Source organism: Haliotis asinina, chromosome 12 (genome assembly GCF_037392515.1).
Source record: "Haliotis asinina isolate JCU_RB_2024 chromosome 12, JCU_Hal_asi_v2, whole genome shotgun sequence".
Classification (NCBI taxonomy): Eukaryota; Metazoa; Mollusca; class Gastropoda; order Lepetellida; family Haliotidae; genus Haliotis; species Haliotis asinina.
Genome location: NC_090291.1, coordinates 45,420,165 through 45,447,676, shown reverse-complemented (window position 1 = coordinate 45,447,676; position 27,512 = coordinate 45,420,165). Strand labels below are relative to the sequence as shown.

The window sequence follows — 27,512 nt, the reverse complement described above, 5'->3', positions numbered from 1 at the left end:
AACGGGCCGAAGCTGCCTGTGGTGTGCAAGAATGATAACAACCACAATGCCACTGCCCAAATTGAACTCACTATCTTTAAGGAAAAAACGCACCTGTCCCACATTCCCTTCTGCAGGTTTTTGTTGAGCCTAGTTCAAATGGCAGAGTGGCAAAATTAGCTGTCCTGTCTGATTCTAAAGTTCTTTCATAATCAGTACAAACAGCAGCATAGCTAATACCTTGATTTATTCTGTATTGAACTGTATCGCAGAGTAAAGACTTCCCTTCCCTTGTTTTCCTACATGCTATAAACATGAGATGTGGACAAAAAGTACTGTTTCGCAGTAGGTGAAGAGATGCCAGCTCAGTGTGTTTTCTGTAATCTGTATTAATATTGATTAGGTGATAATTATTGGGTCACAATGTTTAGAGTTTTGAGTGATATTTATTAAGGGTCCCATTTTGTATCATGGTAATAGTATTTTAGCTGCATGCCTTTTAAAGCTCAAATGCAACCAAAAAATCAAACATAATTAAAACACATTTATCACGTATTCGTGGCATATAATATACATTGCTGCTTTTAAAAAAACAAATAAACAAAATTATAAGCGTACAATCGCGATTCAAAAGTGCAATATTTTGTACTTGGGCTTACTTCCCCCGAAACGAAGCCCTCGGGAGCCCGAACCCAGTCATACCAGGTGGATATGCACTCAAGTGTAACGACGGCTTCCGATTGGCTGTTTCATTTGCGGATATGCTGAGGGTTCATTGTGTGTTCAGAAAGATGATCTGTTTGATGGGCATTTTAGAAGTATAGCCAGTCACAAGAAAGGAAAATTCTTTATGGATAACAACTTCTTTTTGTGTACTTGATGTGTCGTTTCAGTATGGATTCATATACTGTTGTCAAACAAAATCATATACACTAAAAGAAGTCGTTATCCATGAAGAATGTATATACAGATGTTGGGTTTGGAAAATACATGCTCTCTGAATCTGCCCTCAATCCAATCAAATATCATGTCAGTAGAGATGGTAAACTAGTGCGTGGCTGGAATCTGTCCAAGTACAAAGCAGGACTTGAAACTGACAAGAGTTTGCACCAGTTTCCGTCAGATCCAGTCATCCGAAAAAAAATGAATGTAGTTTGTTTGCAACCCACCGACATAAAAACATGTCATGTGTATCACACGTGCCTAATTACATAATGTGGCAGACACGGGACTTGGGTGCACGAGTCATAAATCAACTTATTTTCTTTATGTCATATAGTCTGATATGTGCTAAGTTCAAATTGCACGTGGTCAATGATTGAAGCTGTGTATTGCATGTTGTCTTTAGCAGACAGGCAGACAGACATATAGGTGTGAATAAACCAGACACTGAGCTTTCTCTGTGACAGAGTCTGCTTACCACAATCAACAAGTTTTTTACGTAACGGGTAGATTATTTACTTGTTTGTGTACACAACCAAGATCAGACTACTGCTCACGTCCTAAGACGCTGGGCATGCATACTGTTTCAAGCTCCACGAACCTATTCAGTGCGCATGCGTTATGGACGCAGCACAGCTGCTGAAACCAGTTTTCCCCCCAGCGTTGGGGGCAATTTAGTGAAACGTTTGAACTCCGATTTCGCAGGCTTTTCTTTCAACGTGTTATTTTCAACTTTATAGGTTGAATTGGCATTTCTTATGATTTGTTTCGGTAAGTGCATACCGAAAGGTACTAGAATCTGCAAAGTTGTGTTTTACGTTGCATGTGACCTATAAGGTTGCGCTTTTGAGTTACCTGTCTTTAGGTGCTGTTCTGTATAAAGTATGCGTTTTGACTGTTAGTAAACATGATGCCGAATGAGAAAGTTTTAAGTTCATAGCGATGTAATGGCACAGTGCTCGAATGTTAAAGCATATGTGACTGTATATATTAGGCTGTTTGTTGTGTTGTTGTGTTGACACACACAGATTTCCACTCAGAGTCATACTGGCGTTGTGTCATCATTTGGTGTATCTATATTTTTCTGTCTCTTCGTCAACGTTTGACATACATTCAAGACAGCTTGCAGCATAACATTTAGTATAACTGTTTCACTGAAAACCAAGACTTGGTGATTTGATGTTATGTTTGTCACTGATTACTTAAGATTTGACTCAGGTGCATTGTACTAGAAACCTCTATTGAGAATCACTGTATCTTGCTCTTTGGTCAATACATTGTCATATTAATGAATATTTTCGACTTGTCAGTGTTATATTTTGTTGGTTCATAGGGGATTTCTTATACCTTTTGTCACGGCAAATTATTTACTGTAACATGAGGGTGCCATCTCCATTTGCCTACACAGCATTTCATCTACACTAAAGTTGGTTTTTAGTGCAGTCTCCCTAGTACCTACACAATGAAACATGTACCCCTTACAATAAGTAGAAATATATTTTGTAAGTTATTATTACTTCATTACTACTGGCATTGTGCATTTTCTGATGAATATGCACCTCCTGAGCTCTTATCTCTAGTAGTGTATAGCCTGTAAAGTGCAGAATACACATTACACCAATACCTTCTAAGTATTGTACTAAAATCAAGCATTGTATTATGGACAGTGTTCTTGTGATGCACCAATGCTGTCTGAGTACTTGTATCATGCAGCGTACTGACAGCTGAATTCCCAGCAGACACACATATCAACTGTGTAGATAGAGATTTGCCTCATGCATGTTTTCACTGTCAGACTCAGAATATTGCAAAATCATTGAAGAACTTATTCAACGTAATACATATGATCAACATAAGACACACATAACAACTCCTGGCCAAAGAATCAACCCATTTATGGATGAACAGATTTATCAACAGCTATTTTATGCTTAATCTTTGGAAATAAGACAAATTCTTTTCAGCATAATCTGTTCAATTATACTAAATATAGACAAATATATTTTCATTGTTTCTAAAAAAACCCCACAATGTCAGTAGCTGACCACTTGATTGATTACTGATGAAACAGAATTGGTTCCCGACGTACATTTTTATCATGCAGTCTTGTTCAAATGGAATTTGTTATTTTAAAAATAACTCCTAAATAACAAATGGAAGCAGTAAATGTAAGGGTGAACAGGTCTTTCTGTCATGCTCTGGAAGCAAATCATGACAGATGGACAATCCAACGAACGATGAATGGACAACAAGTGTCCCCTGACTGTGGTGGGACATTATGTTGATATCACCACCAGCCACTAAGGGTGAAATGACATACCAAAACCCTGATGCTTGCATTCAATGCATCACAGATACAGAGATACATTGTGACATGACAACAGAAAATATGCTGTTACGAATCAATACACATTTCTATTGTAGGTTTCACTGTGATCTCAAATAGCTCATGTCCTTAAAAAGAACAAGTATGCCTGTTTTCACAGAATGAAAGTACAAAATGCTTAGCTATTTGTATTGGCTTTATATTTTTATCTTGTAATAGAACATTTTTAAACTGAAATGTAACCCACATTAGAAGGCTAAAACATATTCAAAACTGTTCATTATGCACCTTGAACAATTCAAAGCTACACAGATATGAAAACGTTTTACATCAAGAAGAAAAACATTGCAAAAAACATGAAAAAACAAACTGTGCAGAAAATGTAAACAAAGGTTAACAAAACAATAACTAACACATGAGTCAGCATAGCTGTCAGTCTGTGACGCCAGAAGACAATAAAAATGCTAGTTTCACATTCAACAGTTTAGTAAAGGGCATCATGGAGTCTATGCTCTGGTGCAGTAACATTAGAACCTACTGGCCCATCTAACTCAACCCCTTCAACTACATAGAAAACTATATATTACATGAAGAGAGAATACTAATTGTTTCAGGGCTACTTTATGTTATCTGTTATCATGTGATTATGTTGGAGTGGCATATAAGAATAGAAGTCAGGAAGTACAACATGGACAAATTTATGGATAACAACCTCTTTTATTTGTTGAATGTGACATTTTGGCAGAGATGCCTTGCAGTTGTTATCCATACATTTTTGTGGGTATTCTTAGAAATTATGGCAGCGTTAATGCACAAAAAAAACAACATAACATTAAGGCTGTCAATTGGTTGATGGGAGAGAAACCAATTATGTACATACAGGCCAATCCAACTAGGTGTGATAACAAAATAACAATAAAACATTTTGGTAGTAAAAGTAAATCCATACCATTCTTGTCATGAGAACAATAGAACAATCAAGGTGTGGGGTAATGAAGTAGACTACACTTGAGTACACATGGCCAATCTGTGATCTTTGCTGTTAATCTAAAGGCTGTACCTAGTTTGGAAAGTTCACCTGATATTAATTCGAATGATATAAAGCATGCGTACTAAAATGCTGAGAGCCATTTCTGGATTAGCAGACTAAATCTTTTGGGAACAAACTGTACTGGGTAAGCAAATACCTTGGTCTGTTACACCCAGCTAGTGGCTTTGGTTTTCTAGTTACCTCTTTTTCCCATGGATAACATTTAGTATGAAGAATCTAAATTTAACAGCTCACAGATGACACATACTATTATTTAGTTGTACAGAATATACTATGCTTAATTTCAGCAATTCTTCACATATATCAATATTAGACCATTACATTTAATACATTGTTAAAAGTGCCCAAAGTTCATTTTAGATGGTGCCCAAAAGGAACATGAAATATGTGATCATTATCATCCAAAAAATAGTTCACCTTGATCACTGTGACATCCAATCTATTCTTGATTTTCTCTGAAATATGATATCCCAAATTTAAGGAAAACATAGATTTACTTTCTGTACCCAGATACCATGATTGCATCTTAACAAGGGTGAACGGCTTTTGACAAAGTAAACTGGCAACTGCTGATCACACTGCCACACTTGCATTTAATTTGCAGCATACAAAACACCAAAGAGCCAGACAATTGGATTGAAGATGGAGCAAACACAAACTTCAAACAAGACTTAAACAAGCAAGGATTGGGAAAGGCAGGGTCCATGGGCCATTTTGCACATTAGAAAAGAAATGTTCATTAAAATGTTTTTAATACAAGGGCAGTGGCCCATTCCAAATTCAGAAACTAGTTGATAATCCTGAGAATGGCCCACTGTCAAAGTTCTCTATCCCAGTCCCTGGAATAGTTATAAAACAATGATAGAATCAGTGAGTGAGTATTGTTTCACTACCTTTCAGCAATATTCCAGCAATGTCATGAGGGTGATAGAAAGAAAACTTGAACTTAAACTAATGAAAATTGAAACAGACCAGTGGTCTCCAAACCTGCAGTGATGAATGTCAGTTTTCAAATTTGTTCATGTAAGCTAAATCATCCTGACAATAACCCAGATGTCACATGGTGCTTAGATTCATATTTTACCACTGGTTAAGACCTGAAGGATTTTAGGACATCCTTTGACATACATTGATTGACTTACTGATTTTGATTTCAGTTCACTGCAGTTGAATAATAATTAAATTGAAATATAAGCAAAAGAACTGGAAGTAACATAACAAACTGCAGTGTAAGACACAACATCAAACTACATGTAAGCTTTTTAAATTCATTAACGTCATTAAATTATGGAAAAAGATTTAACAGTGCGAGTCGATGGATGTGAGATTTGACGATTGCTGCAATGCCACGAAATATTCCTTTCCACAAGATAATAGTAGATTAACACTATTAAAAGTAAGTGAGTATTGTTTAGTATAGAAACATAACTACCACACTCCATTTACACGAACTAGAAGATACTATGGAAACTCCCCTGCATTTGCCTGAGCTAGAAAACACACAAATTCAAATAAGAATTCATAAACAGATGCATGAACTTGTATTTTGTTATCACATAAAATCATACTCATGACAACGCAATCAACTAGTTGAAAAGCCGAACCAAGAATAAGAAAAGCTCGTGCCATAAAATCTAAAATATGACTGACCCTCAATTTTCTTCTTCACTTCCATTTGCATCTGCAGCGACTTTTGCTGACGGGCTAAGTACTGTTTGATGAAATCATTCTGGCCAGCAATTTCATCATTTTGAAGCTGAAAAGTGAAACATGAATAGACATTAGACTGCATAAGAAAATAACTGTTTCTCAGGCACATTTTTTTTCAAAAGTGAAAAAGGCAGTAGAACTTTTTTCAAACTTCTGATAGGAAAAAAGTGACAAGGGAAGAACATTTTTTGCTCTCAGAAAGACAGCTTGGGAAGCTCATAAGCATGGTTTAATGAGTTGTAGATTCAGTCACACTCGTTCTTACAGACACTCATTCTTATAGTAGACAAATGGATGATCTGAACTTGGCAAAGTCAAAATTATTTTTGTTAAATGGCAATAAAAAGTTGTTACATGCTCAAATACCACTTTCAATTTCACTTTTTTACTTAGCCTAATACAAGTACTTAAAGTCCGAAAATTAACAACATTTGTTGTCATAAGGACATTGTCAAGGCTGTAAGACATAACATAAGGTAACTGATTGAGACAGTGAAACTTGAAAGCAGTAAGAATTTGACCAAAAGACAACAGGTGATTTCAATCATTGAAATACATCATAATTTGAGTTTTCACATTCTTGGTAACCATTACATTGGATGAAATTCAGCCACTTAATCCTGCTGCAGACTTTGTGAAGGGCAAGTAGGTAATTGAATAGTTTCATAAATAGCCCAAACTAAGATATTTTGAGTGTGTGTGTTTCTGGCTATGTGTGTTTTGTTCTATTTAATTCAACACTCAGTATTATTCCTGCAGTCTATAAGTGATGAAGTCTGGACCAGACAATTCCGTGGTTCCAGCTGTCATCCATGCCTGATCATGACAAAGCATCAATCAATTCACTGAGGCTGATTACCGGACCTACTGAGTGACTGAGTCATCTCTTACAAAAAACACAGATTACTATGAATATGTCACATATTCTTAACCATTGCCAAGTCACTGACAAAATATTTACTTCGATGTGCTAGAGCACAGCAATAGACATACACTACAATATGTCATGTGAAAACAATATTGATATGTTTAATACATTTGAATGTGGAGGGTTTTCAGTACTAATAGAAAAACCAACAAGGTTATAAGGTTGGCATTAGCATGAAAACCTCACACTTATTTTTGTGAAACTTAGTTTCATTTCAAGCAACTTGAGTTCAGGGGTAGGCAGGTCATAAGAATCAAGAAATGTATTTCAACAAGCCTCAGAAGCATATACATGGACACATACATAAGCTGTGTATCAATTTCTCACAACTTTTACACTGTCTCAACCTATTTTAAAGCCTTTTGAGTTCCCCTTCTAAAAAATTGTGTTTAGTCATAATATTCAGAATATTTTATGTGAACATAAGCATGTGTTACCATATCTGTTTTTTCTACCAAGAGAAAGATTTGATCTGAATGACGTTAAGACATATCGTTAAAGAGACAGATAGTTGTCTCTTGTTTATCAATTTAAGATTTAAAAACAGAAAACCAAGATTAAAATGAATTTGATGTAAAATATACACCTGCGAATAACACGTAACAATTTTTTTTTCAATTTTTTTTCCTACAAGATAAGTAAAAAGGAACTTACAGCTTGATTTGGAACATGTGCTGGAACAAAACAAAATGAACAGTTGAAATACATGGATAAAAACATTTCATTCAATCACAATTATACGCAATTAATTAAGTGGCACTATCAGTAAAACGTAACGCTGAGTCTATGTAAATATTTATTTCGTAAAATATGAAAATTTCACTATTTGCATGTGTTTTCAAATATTAATTGCATTTACTGTAAACATACCTTCATGAAACGTGCTCAAATATCGAATCTAAATTTCAGTCTGTTTCAACATAATAATAATATGTAGGGTACATGCGAACATCCCTGTCAGTTATATTTTTTTCATTTTAAGGTATACAAAGTAAGTTAGGTTTAGACAATGATATCTAATTCTAAAAAACCTATATCAAATAAAAGTATCTTAAAAGTTTAGATCACTTTGCATCTGTTTCTTGACAAGGGCCCCATGACAGGTCAAGGGTAGACAACTCACCCTCGTCATCGCTTCTGGGAGAAACCTTTGCTTGGGTCTGCAACTTTTCTAGTAGAAGTTGCTGAATAGAATGAAATAATGGACAGGGTAGAAAAGGGAAACGTATAACATTTAGTCAAAGCGACGTAAATCTGCAAGAGAATTCGTAAAGACTTGTTTGGCAACAACGCCAGAAGAATGTTTACTAACAAAGAAAACAATGCGTGTCATAAATTGTTTACATTAGTAACATCGTTCATGAATACGGTATTTTCCAGCCGTGCTGTTGCAATAATAGAAGTAACACTGATATAATCCAAACAGCAAGGTAGCATATTTATTGTTTTGTTCCTTGAATTTGATAAGCAAATTTGTAAAATGAATGACACTGTCAGAAGATTGGCCTACTTTTGTTTACGCTCATTCTCACCCGAAATTTAAGCTAACCGATCATGCATTTGGTACTAACTTACAGCTTTTAATCTGTCAGCCAATGCAGTTTTGCTTCCTAACTTTGATAATCCTCTTTTGTCGCATTCTTTCTTCAGATCGATTACTTTTAGTTCGTCGACTGGCTTCCCGTCCACCAGGACTGCCTCTTCGTCCGCCATTTTGCTTAACCAACGCGAACTTCGTGAGTTCCCGCCAATTATCATCGGTTATGTTTTTTCACAAACTGCGCTCAAATGTAACAGTTAAAGACAACTGTGATATAAGTCTAACTATAATTAGATTAATACAAGTAAGTAATATCAAATTATAATTTAGTTTTTCTATTCGGTAAAATCCGTATAAAGAATGTACTTTGATCCCATACTATTTTCCCTACAGCTAATAATTTGTTGAACGTTTGCACACATACACTATAGGAAAAATGCTGTAACATCGTAAAGAAATCTTCAATTAATAGTAACGAAAGACTTTCGGTCCACATTCTAGTGTGACCATACACAAAAAGAGAAAATTATAATTTTATAAAATCACTCGCTACGACAGCTGTTTCATTCTGCAGGAAAACACAGCTCAAGCACCTGCCAAAAGGATGAGCTATAACAAATGTCAATATTACGAGATTCATTGACAGTTAAAAAATCGTAGTAGGTGTATCATTTTAGGAATATTCACAGCGAAAAACATTGACAACTTGTACCATGTTGAAATTTTTTAGTGTCACTTGCTTTTGAATTCGGCTAGGCATTCTCTTATACGTCTAATGCATCGGCTTACTATCGTCAGTTGTTCAACTAAGGACAGAACATCTGTTTCATAGATTGAATAAAACCAGGAGACGGAGGGTGCGATTTTATCTGAACAATGGATCAAAGTTTAGTTTCGGTAATGCAGAGTATTGGACAAGCTCTGCGTCTGGACGATGAAAACAAGTACCAAGTATGTATATAATGGCATTTATTTGCTTTCCTATGTAAATAATCCAAGAAGGAAATATACTCTATGCATATAGGTTAAAACGCCCCACATACATTGCAAATGCATCGAAGTGAGTGAGTGGCTTTAGTTTTATGCCACACTCAGCAATATTCCAGGTATATGGTGGCGGTCTGTAAATAATACAGTCTGGACCAGACAATCCAGTGATCAACAACATGAGCATTGATAGGCGCAAATGCATCGAACAGGATAGACAGTGATGTAAATTACATAGGCAGATTAAATTGGTCCCCTGATCATGTGTTAAGGTAATACTTATCACAAGTATACTCTGAAACATTATCAACAACTAACACTTTGTTCTGAATTCAACTTTACAGATTATCATCCCCCCAGCAGGTAATAGGGGGTGATATACTTGATGCCTCGTCTGTCCGTCCATCCGTAATCATTTTATTTTCTGGAGCATAAGTCAAAAAACGTTCAGTATTTCTAGACCAATATTGGTAGATATATTAAACTGAACCTAAGGTTATGCCTTTTGATATTTACAGATTTTTGACATTTTTGTTTCCTGGATTTCCAATGAAATGTTTTGGTCGTCGTCAAATGGGAGGGTTGGACTTTGTCTCCGGATCATAGCTCAAGAAGCGTTCAGTTTTTTCTACAAAACTTGTCAGATATGTGAGGCAGACCCCAAAGTGGTGCCTTTTGCTACAGATTTTTGTGATTATCATTTGATTTCCATGGAATTGATTTGGACTTAATCTCAAAATGGAGGGATGGGCCTCATTTCTTGAGCACATCTCAAAAACCATTTGATATCTTCCAACAGAACTTGGCAAATATATGCAGCAGATCTTGAGGTGGTGCCTATTGTTCTTCTCTGGTATTTGGCATTTATATTTTTCATAATTTCCATGAAAACGATTTGGACATAGTCTAAGGATACATCAAGTAACTGTCTGATGATATGTTCTTTCAAATATGACATTGTAGGGGCTAGAGGATTATGTCATCTTCTGATTACTCTTGTTAGTTACTCACATTGAGTTCTCAGTCAAATCTAGACTTCATGAATATAACGTGATTACACAATGTCATGTAGAAAGTGGTCAAATGTAGCATGTGTGATGTCTGGGGTTACACTTTCTTAGAAAAGTACAAATTCTAGTACGTTTGGTTGTGTCCCACCCGGGATTCGAACCCGAACCCTCAGAGTCAGGCACCTAATCGCCAGCACACCAAGTCAGAATTGCAGGTCGTGGTGGCTGAGCGGGCGAGGTGGCTGACTTTGTGTGCTAGCTGTTACATTGAATATAATGTGGTTCAGGGACTGTGAGACATGTTAAACAGATTTATACAAATCCTGCCTTTAGACATCCTCGATATCTCCAGGGCATACGTTCCGATAAGTCTCCACTATACCCTGGATGCATCTACAGCTACAAATTTATTACCTCCCTTGACTGGCCTTTTATCCAGTCAGGTGTATACGCTGTGAATTTGAGCGAACCACACCTCACTTTCGCTTTTTAAATCATCTAATCGATTAAACTTGGCAACATGAAGCATGCACAGGTTATCTGAAAGAGGCAGAAGGAGTTCTTGCTTGTATTTTTTTAAATTGTCGGAGCTATGGATGTGTCTGTATGATTTCCCCACTGCAAACAAACCTTTGCAGCTGCAACCGCTATCTTTGTTGATGCTGGCAAGCTCAGTTGTAGCAGCGGCTTAGCTGATTGGCTACTGTGAGAATGCAGAGCCAGCCAATGGAGGTAATGAAAGTTTTGGTCCGAACCGTAGCTGCATCCAGGGTGTAGTGGAGACTTACCGGAACGTATACCATGGAGATATCAAGGATGACCTTCAGAGGACAATACATAGAACTGTCTTGTTAGGGCTGCTGGATTAATCAAACCACAAGCATAAAACCAGTTTAAATTCTAGTCCATGATAAGTTAGTGTTTGTACTGCTGTAACATATATTTGGAACTACACTTTCTCACTAAATTACACAGATTCAAGTACTTTTAGATTCTGAGTCCCAGTCAAGATTCATACCAGTATTGCCGGAGTGAGGCACCTCATCACTAGCACACAGCCATCTAAACCTCTCAACGACATTCAGACACATTTGGGATGAATTCTGGATTCTGGACTCTAATTAAGAGTCATTAGTGAGTGAGTTAACTTTTACACCACTTCTAGCAATATTTCAGTGACATCATGGCGCAGAACACCAAAAATGGACTACCAGCATTTTACCCACATGGGAATTGGAATCCAGGTCTTCGGCATGATGAGCAAACACTTTAACCAACAGGCTACCCGACCACCCAATTAGGAGTCTTTGATAGCTCACCATTTAATTGCATTTGACTGATTATTTATGCTTACACAATGCCATGAGAATTATTCATTGTGATTCATAGACATTCTCTAAGCAGCTTCTCTTTTTAAAAATCTTATTACCCTCAGGGGCAAGGGATAGCCAATAGGGCTCTGACGGGTACTCGAGTACCCGGCGACGGGTCGGGTACGGCAGGACTCGAGTCTGATTTCCAGGACTCGAGTACCCGATAAAGGGAGATAACTCTAAACTAAACGTGACTATTCGCACAGTCATGGATGAAAAAAGATCAAACGTGTGGGCGCATTTAGATCTTGACAGTTCCAAACGAAAAACCAAGTGTCGCCTTTGTGGCATTATGTTGAGCTTAACCAGTTCAATGAGAAAACACCTTAACGTGAAATACAAGTCCGTGTGGACGTTTCTTCCCAAACTCCGGTCAAAAAGCAGGCCATGCTGACGCAAGGATATTTTGGTGGTTACAACCAAAAAAAGCTTGACTCAAAAACATACGTAACTTTCACACGCAAGGCCATGATGATGTGCGTTAGAGACCTCAGACCTCTGAACCTTGTTAAAGGTAATGGTTTTCGTGACTTTTGTCACTCACTGAATCCCAGTTATATCATGCCATGTCCAAAGACCCTCCATAATTACCTTATGAAAGAATATGCCGACACAAAAACCCAGCTTAAGGATATTCTAAAGCAGTCCTCTGGCGTATCTTTGACAACAGATATGTGGACCAGTTGTGCTACCCATGGCTACATCACCGTCACAGGGCACTACATCACAGACGAGTGGGATTTAAAATCATGCATTCTTGCCACTAGACGCATGGAGGATCGGCATACAGGCGAGAACATCGCTGATGCCTTGGTATCCATCAAAACGGAGTTTGAAATTGAGTATGTTTGTGGTCTCACAACAGACAACGCAAGCAATATGACTGTGACAGCGAGGGCAACTGGCTTCCCACACAACAGATGTTTCACACATACCCTGCAGTTAGCTGTCCATGATGCACTGAAATTGAATGCCATTGACAACGTGATTATTCATGCACGAAAACTGGCGAGTTATTTTTCGAAATCTGTGCTAGCTACGCAGGAGCTTGAAGATGTACAGAGGCGTCTTGGCAAAACGGTGAAGCACGTAGTCACTGATGTTCCAACAAGATGGAATTCTGTATATTTCATGTTTGAGAGGCTAAATGAGTTGCACACGTCCATTGTAGCAGTTCTCCATGATGACAAATTCAAGAAACAAAAACATCTCAACCTCTAAGACAACCAATGGCTTCTTGTGGAACAGTTGATAGTTGCCCTCAAACCACTTGTTTCTGCAACAGAGGTGTTGTGCAGCGAGGAGTTCCCCACTGCTGCTGGAGTATACCCACTGGTGTTTGCCTTAGTCACAAAACACCTCGTTCCCTCCGATTTGGACACTCGCATTGTGGCTGACATGAAAACAACTATAGCAGATGGACTTAAATCCCGCCTTATGACAGCTGACTTCTGGCTATCCCCAACCATGACAGCCTTAGCACTGGATCCGTGTTTCAAAAATCTTCGTTTTCTTGATGAAGAACAGCGGAGAGGAACACAAGAACATGTAGTGACATTGTTAAGGGAAACATCTGGAGAGGGTCAAGAACCCACACTTTCCACTACACCAGCCACCGAACAAGTAACTGTCAAGCTGGAACCAGTATCGCCAATGACAAAACCCAAGTACTGTGAAACGGAAAAGGCTATGAATTTCCTCTTTGGAGACATAATTGAGATTGCCGATGACCAAAACACTGACTTGTCTTCAAGAAATGCACAACAAGAATACAAGGATTTCCTTACTTCTGCTTCAATGGTTTCTAACTTGCTAACAGGCAAATCATTCAGTTTAAGCTGGTGGAAAGAAAACAAACACTGTTTCCCAAGAATTGCAACCCTTGCACAACATTTTCTCTCTATTCCGGGCACTAGTGTACCATCAGAGCAGGCATTTTCTGCAGCCGGGCTTACAATCACACAAAAATGAGCTTCACTCCACCCCGACATGGCTGATGCTATAATATTTCTGAACAAAAACATGCATACTTCTTCCGCAAAGCCAGAATCCACAATTGCCACAATGCCGGATTCTACAGCTTCTGAAACTGAGCGCGCTCTTACAGTCACAAGAACGTTACAGGACTTTCCCCCAGTGAAAAGTGAGTCAGAACAAAAACAACAGAACCCGTCTCTTCCCGATCTGCCAGAAGATATGCGTAACAATTAAAGATGACTCATTTGTGATGCCTGGATTTCCAAGTTGTTTTCCAGTTCGTTGTGTTCAAGTTAAATAACAGTAATATAATTTTTATTAATATTTGTATACCAATTGCCATAGGGAGATAAATTTACTTAAATTAAGTTCTGATTCAAGTTATGCTTCACATAAACTGATTTCTGCTATGGGCTATTTGTGCCATTGAGTCAGCTGAATGATGTGACTCTGCACAGACCCATGCTAGTCAAATAAGTAAAATGATATTAGGTTTGTGTTTCGTCAAATTTGATAACCACGCGTTTTAAGGAAAGATTTCATGTAAGTACAGACGCTATAACATAAATGAGTCATTCTTGTTTCAGCTACTTACAACACACGCACATAGCTCTCACTAAAAGTGGTGCTATAATTTCCGGGTACTCGAGTCCGGGTCGGGTTTTATCCCGCTGGTACTCGAGTCCGAATTTTTTTAAGTCCTTTAACCATTACATATGAAAGACTTGTGGTTAGTCCTAAGCAGAACACCAAACTCGTTCTTAGAAAACTTGTGGTTAATTCATACCAAGTGATTAAAAGTTGCCAAAATGTCACCTGCTTCACTCTCGCCGCCAACAAAACCACAGACAGGATAGGTAACTCTGTTGCCAGAGCCCTGCAGTGATGTCATATGAGGAATTTTTTTCAGTTAGTTGTGTAGAAGATGTTTCGGACGTTTGTCATATTGCTGATTTCTCGATGTCAACAAAGACATGCCGAATTGTTGTGTTGCGATCAATTGTTCCTTGGGGTCTGGTGATGGTGTCACTATGCACAGATTTCTATTGCACCCCATAGTTCTTGCTTAATGGGCTGTTTGTGAGTGCAAAGCAAGTTGTGGAAGCCTGTGGTATATACTGATGGTTGGATGGTTCGCCCCCTACCTCTCTTTTAGGATAGGAAATGCTATTGAGATTTGATTTCATCGAGTTATAAAATCAAGGCTACTTACTACTCATTGTAATATATATGAGTAATATTATATATTGACTACTGCCTCGCTTCCAAGAGTGAAATTGTCATGTTACAAGCAATGTCATGCAAAGTCCTATTGTCCATCAATCAAATACATAATTTACTACCAGTAGGAAGTAATTTTAATTTTGTAAGTCGGTGAAAACAAACTTAAATAGCATTTATCCTCAGAAAGGGCGCTGCCATTTTTTAAAATGCTGAAGTCAAAGGCTAAGGTCCGTTAGAATTATTGAGATTGTTGTTTGTTTTTGTGAAATTAGGAAATCAAGACTACTTTCTACTATTAGTTAAATATGTATTTGAATCATGACCAAAATGATTTTGCATGACAGAACTTGTAACATAAAGATTTCTTCCACGGAAGCAAGGTGGGGGTCCAAGTGACAAAACTGTTTCTAAATTCACTTTGTTTATAAACGTTCACTCACCAGTATGTAGACACTAGTCACTGTACGTCTTTATATTTGGTCTTATAATCCCAATTGGTATATAATCATACTTGTATGCATTTTGAAACTTAATAAGAGGAAGCGATCTGCTAATACTTATAGCAAATGTGTAACAGGAATATAATATCTAGACATTTTATGGTTTGCCAATATGAATCATAATTTGCATGCATGCTCTGGTTGTATGTTGTCTGTGTCATTAGACTTCACGATGAAAAAAAATGCTTCTGTTGAATGCTATGACAACTTAATAAAAACAAAATGCAAATATTAAAATTATAACTAATTGAAGTTATAGGAGCAATGTCAGGCTATTACCTTGTTCGAGGAATACATCCATTAGTATCCACAAAAACAAGTGATATGCCATTCATAGGCAGAATTTCCATGTGATGTGTCTTTTAGCAGTCTAATATAAGAATATGTGATGTATTGTTTCAGGTTTTTAACATTGGTGTATAGTCTCATTGGTCACCCAAAATAGCACACCTGGCAACTAATTGCGTAATGTCTGTCATTCTTTTCGAAAAAAGTAATTCGGTTAGCCAGTATTGGTGGTTAATCCTTTGAAAGAAGGGTGTTGTTTTTACACAGACACAGACACAGACACACACACAGACACGACATAGTGTATTCAGTATACTGATAAATTAGTAAATATACATACATAAACACTACCTTATGACAAATCTGCATTTAAATCTGCAAGAAAGTAATTTGATTGATCCAGACACAACAAATGCCAAATGGGGACCTTTGTCTGGTAATCTATGTGGTGTTACCACTAATTATACCTGACATAAATTCATTAACTGAGCATCAAGTGAAAGATGACAAATAATGTGTAGGTTTAAAACACAGGTTACAAGGTAGCGACACCAAGTGATTTTGACAGAATCGTCCATGAAAACAAGGGTGGTAACTCGGAAACTAGGCAAATCAGGAGACAAACCTAAATGACAGTAGATTGTGAGAGGATATAGCTTTCATTTTTCACAACAGCTGTAGCGATTTCAGGTTTGTACAAACCTGTAAACAAAATAGTTTACCCCCTGACATGTAGATGGATTCTGCATAGACCCTCATATCTATATCTACTATTACATCATGGAGACACACCACTCCGATTGGTAGAAATTTTGTTTGTGGCTGAGAATTGTGCACTGTTGTCAAAAAGGTTGATTTAAGGTAATTAAAGATCGAAATGAGTAGTTTTAATGACGGGGTTTCATTTATAATGTTGCCAGTGAGTGATTTATATATTTGCACCCCCTAGAGCATATGTGATCTTTAAAGTAAGAACTATTGTAAAGTTGTCAGTGTCATTGCTAGAGTGATGAAATTAATGACCATCCCATAAAGAAATATGACCTTTTACACATGATCCAGTACAGCATTTATGTTCGCATATTTTCTAAGACATGTTACATGTTTCTAGAGTTATTCCAGTGTGTGAAACTCCTATAAAAACCCAGGAAGCCCACAGGGCTGATAACTGAAAAATGTCGCTGGCCCTGTTATCATGTAACCAGCCTTGTATTAAAAATATGTGGAAGTTATGACTTGATTGATCATGGACTATACAGACATGGTCTACCTACCACAATTGTAAATTATTTTTTAAATATTTCCCGTAGTCAATGACACGATCAAATATATGGCATTGGAAAATGTATTGACCCACAGGGCTGGCATTAAAATAAAGTAGCAAGCAGCGGGCTGCCAGGCAGATGCTATTTCATACACTGTTTATTTGTGACATTTCAGAATGCTCATAGGTGATCTGATGTTTCTGTTGTTTGTTAAGAGTCATAAGTGAGTGAGTTAAGTTTTACACCACTTATAGCAATATTCCAGCAACATCATGGCGCAGAACACCAAAAAATGGTTTTTGTTTGTTTGTTTATCTTTACTCTCAGATATGTTCCAATATTTTGTTCATGATGGAAGCAGGACATTTTGATGCAAATTTCAAACTGGGTAATATTTACAATGAATATGACTTCCAAGAGGTAGCTGTTAGTAATCTAGCTTTACCTTAAATGACTGCTGATAATTCCTTAACAGAATTGTCTCAGCAGCATAAAGGGGGTTAACATATGTCACATATAGTAGACATATTCAGCAATCCCAGCCTTGAAAAGTGTAGCCTAGTGGTTAGCATTCACTTGTAACACTGACCTGGTTTGATTCCTCACACATTGAAAGTCCATTTCATGGAATATTGCTGAAAGTGTTATGAAATAATGCTCACTGTCTCACTCCTGCCCTGGGGTGGTGGGGTAGCCTAGTGTTAAAACGTCAGGTCGTCACACCAGACCTAGGTTCAATTACCCATATGGGTACAGTGTAGAAAGCTGAATCTGGTGTCCCCCAGCCGTGATATTACAGGAATATTGCTAAAAGTCGCATAAAACTAAACTCACTCACTCCTGCCCTATAACATTTGTACTTGATGATCTTCTGCTAAAACTGCTGTGAATTTCATTAAATTTTGTCATTATCATGTAATGTTTGTTTTCAGGATGCATACATCAAGTATTCTGAGTGTGTTCTGAGCATAGTCAGCAGTCTTCTCCACAATGTTAAAACAGAAGGCAAGTGCCCTTTTGATCTAGTGTTTTCTCCTAGAGAGCAGGAGCTATTTGAGTTGCTATGAATGTTTATTCCCAGATTAAGCTGATATAACACAGTGATCTAAAAGGAATAGTCTTTGGAGCAGCATGAAAACTCACTCACTCACTCACTCACTCACTCACTCACTCACTCACTCACTCACTCACTCACTCTTGTTTATTGTGCAGGCGGCCGAGTTGTTGCATCCAAGGAAGTCCTTCGTCACATCCAGCTTGGTCAACAGTGTATGGACAGACTTGCTTCACTCATACAGGCAATCGGTGAGTGGATCTGCAGGCTGTTTGCTATGCATATTTGCTATACAGGCGAAACAACCTTGTTTCTCTGCTGTTTTCCCAACAGAAAAGAAGGGTCTACGTCTAACCATCTATTTTGGCCTGTTGCAAGGACTAGTGTGAGGTATTTGGGTTAGAAATATACTGTCTTGATCCAAGTGGTGTCTTTTAGAAAGAGATGAATAGAGTCATTTGAAAAAACAGTTGAAGGCATTTTAGTCAAAGGCATTTTGAAATGACAATTTAGTGTGCAATTATGTGCTCCAAAATGGCAACTTTAAGCTATATGATGTATGAGCACTGTTGCATCTTGAAGCTTAGATGCAACCCCCAAAAATGGACTTCATTGAAACACAATTATCATTTATTCATGACATTTAATATACATTTCTGATTATGAAAAAAAACCCAAAGTTTTAAGCATACAATTGCAAATCAAAAGTTCAATGTTTTTTGTTTTTTCTTGGCTTTGCTACCCTCGAAACGAAGCAGCCAGGGGCCTGTTTCATAAAGCTCTCGTAAGTCTGAGATCTTGTAACACTTCTTGTAACATTGGTATCTCCTATGTTACAGTATAGGAGGTAGGGATGCTACGAGGAAACCTACGAGATCTTAAGCTTACGAGAGCTTTGTGAAATAGGCCCCAGGATACCAAATCTAGTCAGAGCGGGTGGGAGTGCACTCAAATGTAACGAAGACTGGTTCATTTGCTGATAGGGTATGTGTTTAGAGATGTTGGGTTTTGTAAATACGTGCTCGTTTTTTCGGCGTTGCGTTCAAACAATCAGATACTTAGATGGTAAACTAGTGCATGGCTGGAAACTGCCGTTTGTCAAAACTGAATTTAGACTGGTTTCCATCCGATCCAGTGAATCAGAAAAACTGGATGCAGTTTGTTTGCAATCAACAGACCTATCATGTAATGTGCACAAGTTTTGGGGTTTTTATCCACCCGGCATGTATTGCGGGGGGATAGAGTCGACGCCCCGTCTGTCCGTCCATCCGTCCATCTGTAATCATTTTGTTTCCGGAGCATAAATCAGAAACCGTTCAATATTCTTAGACCAGACTTGATAGGTATAATAATCTCAACTTGTAGTTGTGCCTTTTGCTATTTACACAGTTTTGGTTTTTTTATTTTTCTTGTGTTTCCATGGAACATTTTGGTGTCAGTCTAATGGTCGGGTGGGCTTCATTTCCGGAGCAGAACTCAAAAAACGTTCAATATTTTTCTGCAAAACTTGGTAAATATGTGTGGCAGACCCCAAAGTGGTGCCTTTTGCTATTTACAGGTTTTTATGATTTATTATTTTCTCGGTTTCCATGGAAATGTTTCGGACTAAATCTCAAAAGTGAGAGGTGTGTTCTGTTTCCGCAGCAGAACTCAAAAACTTCTTAATATCTGTCAGTGTTACTTGGTAGATATGTGTGGCAGACCCCAAAGTGGTGCCTTTTGCTATTTACAGGTTTTTATGATGTACTATTTTCTCGGTTCCATGAACACGTTGCTGACTTCGTTTCCGGAGCACAACTCGAAAACCATTTCATATCTTTCAAAAGATCTTTGCAGATATATTAGACAGATCTTGAAATGATGAGTTTTTTTATTACAGATGTATGGCATTTATATTTTTCATGAATTCCATGGAAACAATTCAGACTTGGTCTAAAAACAAAATAAGTAACTGTCGGGTGATATGTCCTTTCAAATATGTGGGGGCCAGGGGCATATGTCATCTTCTGATGACTCTTGTTTCAAAAGTGAGAGGTGTGTTTCCTTTCCAGAGCAGAACTCAAAAAGTTGATAGTATCTGTCAGCAAAACTTGGTAGATATATGTGGCAGACCCCAAAGTGGTGCCTTTTGGTATTTACAGGTTTTTGTGATTTATAATTTTCAGGGTTTCCATGGAAACGTTTCGGACTTAGTCTCAAAATGGAGGGATGGGCTTCGTTTCAGGAGCAGAACTCAAAAACTTCTAAATATCTTTCTGCAGAACTTGGCAGATATGAAAGGGAGACCCTAAAGTGGTGCCTTTGCTATTTACAGATTTTTGTTGTTTATCATTTTCCCAGTTTCCATCGAAACGATTCTGACTTAGTCTCAAAATAGAGGAATGGGCTTCAATTCTGGAGCATAACTAGAAAACTATTTAATATCTTAGAGCAAAACTTGGCAGATATTTGAGGCAGCCCACAAAGTGGTGCCTTTTTCTGTTTACAATGTTTTGGCATTTTTATTTTTCCCAGTTTCCATTGAAACAATGTAGGGGAGACCCTAAAGTGGTGCCTTTTGCTATTTACAGATTTTTGTTATTTATCATTTTCCCAGTTTCCATGGAAACGATTCTGACTTAGTCTCAAAACGGAGGGACAAGCTTCGTTTCCAGAACACAACTTGAAAACCATTTCATATCTTTCAACAGATCTTGGCATATATATGAGACAAATCTTGAAGTGCCTTTGCTGTTTACAGATATATGGCACTTTTATTTTTCATGACTTCCATGGAAACGATTCAAACTTAATCTAAGAAAACATCAGGTAACTGTCAGATGATTTGTCCTTTCAAATATGTGGGGGGCGGGGAGATATGTCATCTTCTGGTGATTCTTGTTCAACTTTGTAAGCTTTTGCATTTTTGATAATTTGTTGCTTTAACTCCATAATGAAAGGTAGCAGAATCTGCAAATTATGTTTTGTGTTGCATGTGACCTTTAAGGTAACCCAGGTCTACATTTTATGTGGTTATTTTTCAGTCGCAACTCAGAAGTCCCCTGTTGTTCAACAAGGGGCACCTGCAGCAGAGGAAGGACCAACTGACCAGACACTGGATCCCAGACTGGCTTCAAGGTTTTCCCAGCCTGTCCCACCTCTCAACCCTGACAACTCCCCCCATGCCTTCAGCAGGTGCTTTGTCCATATACTCGCTTGTGCTTAGGGACCACTCAGTTATTACAGGGGAGGGAAGTGTGGAAAACACTGGTCATGTGAAGTTATGCCAGGCTTAGTACACGTTTCATTTTAAGAAGTAACCTGACGTTAATGTTGTAAATATTGAAAAGAACTAGTAATATGAGTGGGTAAGTGCAGCAGTTGGAACAGTGAAACAAATGCATGTTCAGTATGTGATGAGCATTAACTTAGACCCTACTTGTTCTCGGTGTTTCATATGATGTGCATACCTTTTTGTAATGCAAACCAGTAATAGTGATTTGGAACTATGATCTTTTGTTAAACAACTTTTATCCATGGGTGAATAAAATCTTTGGATTTAAATGTTCAGTTGTCAAGGTTATGAGGATCTTAATTTCATTTTGTTCTACTCACTGTTCTGTTTTAAGTGAAATTCATTGGTACATTTTCACTGCAAACAGCCTATAGGAACAAAAGAGTGACCTGTGTTCCAGTCACCCTTGACTGCCATCTTCCCTGTAATACTTGACTTGTCTCATGTCTCACACCAGCCTGATCATTTAAGTGACGTTTTTTTAGACTTTCATACACAGCTATATTTTGTTGTTACTGCCTTTTCAGCAATATTCCAGATATATGGCAGTTGCTGTCTGTAAGTTGTTTCAGATATAGACTGCTACCAACCTGTCATAGCATCACATTCTTGTCGTGACAAGTAGTGACACTGTGTCACTTGGTGTCGAATCATTTCTCTACCAGGGATATCAACAAGTCAGGATTCATATATACTGAACTGCAAAAGAATATTTTTTGTCAATTTTCCAAATAGAAGACATTGCTTACTTTTATTTTGCTGTCAAGTATATTATTGTTCTGTTCTGGGTTTTTTTCCTTAAATTGGAGTCACATTTTAAATGTTTGACTGTGCAAACAACAAAGGCAGTGGCATATTTCTGTGATTCTGGTTTAAGTTCTGATAAGTGAGAGTTTGGTTTTGACAGGTTTTAGTGTATCAATAATAATCTGAATATTTTTGTTAAATCTTTAGATGTAAAAGGTTGCATGTAACCCGGGGAATATTTCTAAAATACCTGGCATTAATGGTTTCACATTTCTGAAAGCAACTGGTAACACAGATAAGTCATATTGTCAGTATATATAGACTGCTGTTTACCCACATGGCTTGTTGCTTTGGTTTAGTTGAAGGGACAGGATCCCTGATTGTTAGGCTGTGCCTTACCTGATGCTAGTCAGTGCCCTTGTTTCCCTACATTATCTAAACAAATAGTACAGGAACATAACAACAGTTTAAAGAAATTTAAGTCCATACCCAGATATCCAGAGTTACCTACCTTTGGTCATGCTCCTGCAAAGTCACATAGAAGTGTTTACCAGTCATTGCCATTTCATATTAAACTGGCAACAGCTAAATTGTACCAAAGACAATACATTCAAGCATTGCATCCCAGACTAGTATCATTTCAGGACTGTAATTCTTTACATGTGTTCAAGATTTCCTCGGATTGTAAATCAGTTTAAACAGGATTAGCTTCAATTTTCAGACTTCAAAGAAATATGTTTTGTACTAGTCATCTGGATTCGAAAAATACCATTTTAAGACCACATGTGCTGTTTGTTCATTCATAACACTTAGCTTATTCTTCACAGCATAGGGAGCGCTTACAGACCCAAGGATTTTACAGAGCAGGGATTTCATAGACTGAAAAAACATTTAGCTTTAAAAAAAATGTTTTTCATATGTATATACACCAGGTACTGTTTTTTGAGTTAGAAGAACACAACAGTCATAGATAAAAACTAAAAGCTTGACTGTGCACCTGTAGAAACTAAACTACTCCAGTAGATCAAGGTTCTTACAAACACATGACAAGCTGACTTTTCAGTCGACTGTAGATCTCGTTGTTTGAACACTTGGGGAATGAAAGAAGAAAGAAATGTCTAAATTTCACATGCATTGAAATCAGTAAAACTAAATGTAATCAAGAGACTATTTTTCCAAAATATTTCTAATCCAAATTTGTCGCCCAAAACACAATTTTTTATTTTCATACCCTCAAATAATTGCAATAAAAGCAACAATTTCCAAAAATATTTTTCATCCAAATTTCTCACTAGAAATGCAATTTGTTTTGATTTTAACACCTACAACTTCATTTAAGACATAAGCCAATTGTCAGAACTTATGAGATACGTTAGGCTGGGTTTGCCAGCATGATTCATGTGTTGGTATGCTGCTTCTGAGACAAGCATTTTTGTTTTGGTTTTGCCATACATTCCCTTCTGCACACTGACATTATGCAGCTGCACAGCTTTCTTGCTTATGCACCCCAAACCTTTTCAGTAACACTCTGTATTCTGGAACAGATTGAGGTCAAACTACTGATACTTGCTACATAACTAAAATGAGGATGGGAACCATATTGTCTACACAGGTATTGGTGGCACTGGATGACAATCACCTCTAAACGTGAATGACTGGATATTTCTTGATACCATCAGCAAGTTTAGCTGCTATTCACAGCAACTTTGTTCAGTTTGTGGTCCGAGGTGCCCCAGTTGCCATAATTTGTTCTGCATCTCCCAGTGTTCAAGGAGAGAACATGGTCCAGGCTCTCTAATGTGTGTTGCAGAGTTGTGTCCCTTTGGCTTACTCAAAACTTGAGAACAGTGGTTTTGGTACATGTTTGGTGTCAGCATGCTTATGCTTGTAAGTTTACCAAAGTGGTAAATACTACGTATCTGCATCACTTTGGGCTTTCTGAACATGTTTAAGCTGACATGCTCTGATGTAACAGTACTCACTTGTAATTGGTGTTCAACATCCCATGCTTGTTGTAAGAGACGACTAACAGGATCAGTTGGTCAGGCCTGCTGACATGTCATCAAATCCCAGTTTTGTTGATTGATGCTTATGATGTTAATCACTGGATTGTCTGGTTCATACTGAATCATATAGCTGGAATATTGATGAGAGTGGTGCTAACCAAGAAACAAACAAAAATTCATTCATTCATTCATTCATTCATTCATTCATTCATTTTAAAAAAAGGACTCACTCCTGTCCCTGAAGGTCATGTTGAGGCAGACATAAAATAGCTAATTGAACCCTATACCATTTTTAAAATATCCAGGCCCTGATTCAGAAGCAAAATAATTTTTGCATCATCTTCAAAGCATTGGCTCGAAATTTAAATGGAGATATTTGTGAGTCATTAAACCCCAATGGATTGAATCGTTGCTCAACTTTTCAGCTGTTCACCTCTCTTTGGTCCAATCTCCCATGTTTAGAGGTGGTGATACAGCTGGTATTGTGCTGACTGGCATAAAGCAACATTCACTCGCTCACTTGCACAGGTGGAAAGAGAAAAAGTGGCCGTGACAGTTTTTGCAAAAGTGCACTATATATCACACTAAATTCAAACCTCTTTATGACAGAAGTTTAAAGAACTCCCATAGACATCTTATTGCATGCATATAGATAATTGTACTGTTGTTACTTGAATGAAACATGCTCTTGTTGAGCAGACTGTCATAAAGCAACATTCATTCACTTAAAGAATACGGTATATATCGAGCTAAACTGAAACAATTTTTATGAGAAAAATTTAATAAACTTACATATACATCTTCTTTCATAAATATACTGTACAAAATAAGGTAGGGATACTGGTATTTTTATGATTGATATATTATCAGTGTGTCAATGAGTAAATTAATCATTATTCAAAATTTCAAAATTTGGATATATTCCTAATTATTTTTGTCCAGTATCTGTGTAATTTCACTGTTGTTGATCCTCCAGCGTGCACAATCCACACTGCACATGACTAGGCCAGTACCAGTCTAAAACCTTATTACCTGTTAATGAACAAATGTCTTCACATAATTATGTTGACATTTGCAATGAGAAATAAGTTCACAGACTTATGTACACCATGCTATCTTTAGTTAAAAAATGTAGTGTTTGTTCAAGCAACATATGCGGAGTCGAATGGGTGCTCACATGACTTTTTTGATGTTGTGTCATGTTGTGCATTGATATGGTGAATTATTCGAATGACTGGATCATCTACCCGTAAAGGTCTGGGGTAGAATAGGCCTTCAGCAACCCATGCTTGCCATGAAAGGTGACTATACTTGTCATAAGAGGCCACTAATTGGATCGGGTGGTCAGGCTTGCTGACTTGGTCGACACGTCATCAGTTCCCAGTTGAGCAGATCAAGGCTCAGGCTGTTGATCACTTGATTGTCTGGTCCAGACTTAATTATTTTACAGACCGCCACCATATAGCTGGAACATTGCTGAGTGCAGCGTGAAACTTAACTCACTCACTCACCCTGATCCAGACTGATTGTCATGTGCCATCATATTGCTGAAATATTGCTGATTGAGTCTTCAAATATCAAAATCACACAGAAATCAACGTAAACAATTTTCAAATGACTCCTCACATAAAGAAAAGTAAATATGATCATTGTTATTATTATTATGATGACTTGTTCAGACCAGATCGCTGTAGTTTTGTCTGAAGCCAGCTTGATTATGTTGTTGATAGACACTGACTTGTTCAAGTGTGACAGGATGACCTCTATTCAACAGAAAACACGGCCCTAGCCCGATGGCAATGGCGTACAAACAGAACCAACAGCTGATGTCCGCCTACAAGGCCAGGCTGGCACGGATTCAGAAGGGCCAGGCCCCAAGCATGGCCTCAATGCTGGTAGGTCACTCATTTCTACCTCACCTGAAGGAAAGTCGAGTGAGGATATGCATAAATAGTGTCCTTAGTGAATAGACAAACAAATGACCTGGAATGTGATTTCTTCCAGAGCCTGACTGTCCAGAGGAAGATGGCAGAAAACCTGGCCATAGCCAGGATCCATGAGGAAGCTGTATCCATACAACATCTCTACTTCTAGTGTAATAAGCACTTGTCACTTACTCAGCAGGACTAAAAACATCGCATTTGGTAGTATATATATGTTCTCTACATAGAAATTATTTTGTCTTGTAAAATGTGTCTTGAGTGTGAAATTGTGCACTTAAGTCTTGTGGGGTACACTTGCTTAGCTCTAGACTAGTGTTTCTGCATGCAGGCGCCCTGACAATGCAGTAAAGTGAAAATGCTCAATGCTATCAATTCGAAATCACCTTTGAACTTCTTCATGGCCTATATTTGGTGTGACAGTGGGGTAGCCTACTGGTTAAAGTGTTCACCTGTCACACAGAAGACCTGGGTTAAATTCCCCACGTGTGAAGCCCATTTTTGGTGTCCCCCATCATGGTATTACTGGAATATTGTCAAAAGTGGTGCAGAACTAAGTTTTTCACTAACCATAATTTGGTGACTTTGCACAGTGATACAGCTGCATCAGTAATGACTCTCACAGATAATGGCCAAGTGGATTCTTCTAGTCTCAGTCCTAGTCTTGCAGACTTAGAGATGGTGTTTTAAAATTTGATTGACATTGACAAAGACATTGTTATTTGTATGAATTCTTTCCCTATCACAGTCGTACAACAAAATGTTGTTTGACATCAACTGAAATTGTGAAGTTATTATTATACAAATGTATAACCTTCTTTGTAAGGTTTAGCACAAGTTTTACATGAAACTCAACACAAGTTCTTATTCACAGCTTCTTTGAGTGGTATGTTTAGAAGTTGAGAGTCAGATAAGGACAAACTTTATGTGATGAGTGCAGCAGTTTTCATATCATCAGCTTTGTGACATTAATAGGACATAAATGTAGGTCACCTTTGTACTGTTGATAATTTAGTGTTTATGAGGTCTCTTTCTACTTTAACTCTTTGAGTGACCTTCAAAACTCATGAACTCATACAGTACTTATTATTCAGTTTCAATTGTGCATTTTGAATATAGTTTGACGGTTGAACCAGTTCAGGACATTGACTCGAAGGATTAATACAATCCCTAAATTCACATACAGGCAATTAGCATGTCAGCTAATAAGATGAACTGATCGTCATAGGGAAGGAAATTCTGAGAATTCGAGATGTACATGTAGTTCTAATCAGTTTCACAGCATGTTATACAACAAATATTGAGCAATACAAGTAGGTTCTGGATTTGCTGAAACATTCAGCTTGCATAAATGATTCCTTTTCGGTTTAGACTCCTGAAAAATTGTCAGA

General features: G+C 37.6%; 2 protein-coding genes across 4 annotated transcripts in view; one reads left to right on the top strand and one right to left on the bottom strand.

Moving 5' to 3' along the window:
• Positions 1 to 8,665, bottom strand: part of LOC137258897 (apoptotic chromatin condensation inducer in the nucleus-like) — a 55,680-nt gene extending 47,015 nt beyond the window's left edge. For both annotated transcript variants that reach the window (XM_067796593.1, XM_067796594.1), the window contains exons 1-4: positions 8,512 to 8,665; positions 8,060 to 8,120; positions 7,591 to 7,610; positions 5,949 to 6,054 (exon numbers count right to left, since the gene is read on the bottom strand). In XM_067796593.1, coding sequence (XP_067652694.1) covers positions 5,949 to 6,054; positions 7,591 to 7,610; positions 8,060 to 8,120; positions 8,512 to 8,649 — 325 coding nt within the window. In that variant the 5' untranslated portion in view covers positions 8,650 to 8,665. The remainder of the gene's footprint in view (positions 1 to 5,948; positions 6,055 to 7,590; positions 7,611 to 8,059; positions 8,121 to 8,511) is intronic.
• A 409-nt stretch (positions 8,666 to 9,074) lies between these two features.
• LOC137258235 (VPS9 domain-containing protein 1-like) overlaps positions 9,075 to 27,512 on the top strand; it is a 33,001-nt gene continuing 14,563 nt past the window's right edge. Inside the window, exons 1-6 of one of the 2 annotated variants that reach the window (XM_067795829.1) lie at positions 9,075 to 9,427; positions 18,033 to 18,105; positions 18,313 to 18,405; positions 21,178 to 21,271; positions 25,956 to 26,076; positions 26,186 to 26,248. In XM_067795829.1, coding sequence (XP_067651930.1) covers positions 9,353 to 9,427; positions 18,033 to 18,105; positions 18,313 to 18,405; positions 21,178 to 21,271; positions 25,956 to 26,076; positions 26,186 to 26,248 — 519 coding nt within the window. In that variant the 5' untranslated portion in view covers positions 9,075 to 9,352. Of the gene's footprint in view, positions 9,428 to 18,032; positions 18,106 to 18,312; positions 18,406 to 21,177; positions 21,329 to 25,955; positions 26,077 to 26,185; positions 26,249 to 27,512 lie in introns of both variants that reach the window. The other variant, XM_067795828.1, reaches the window with a different exon arrangement.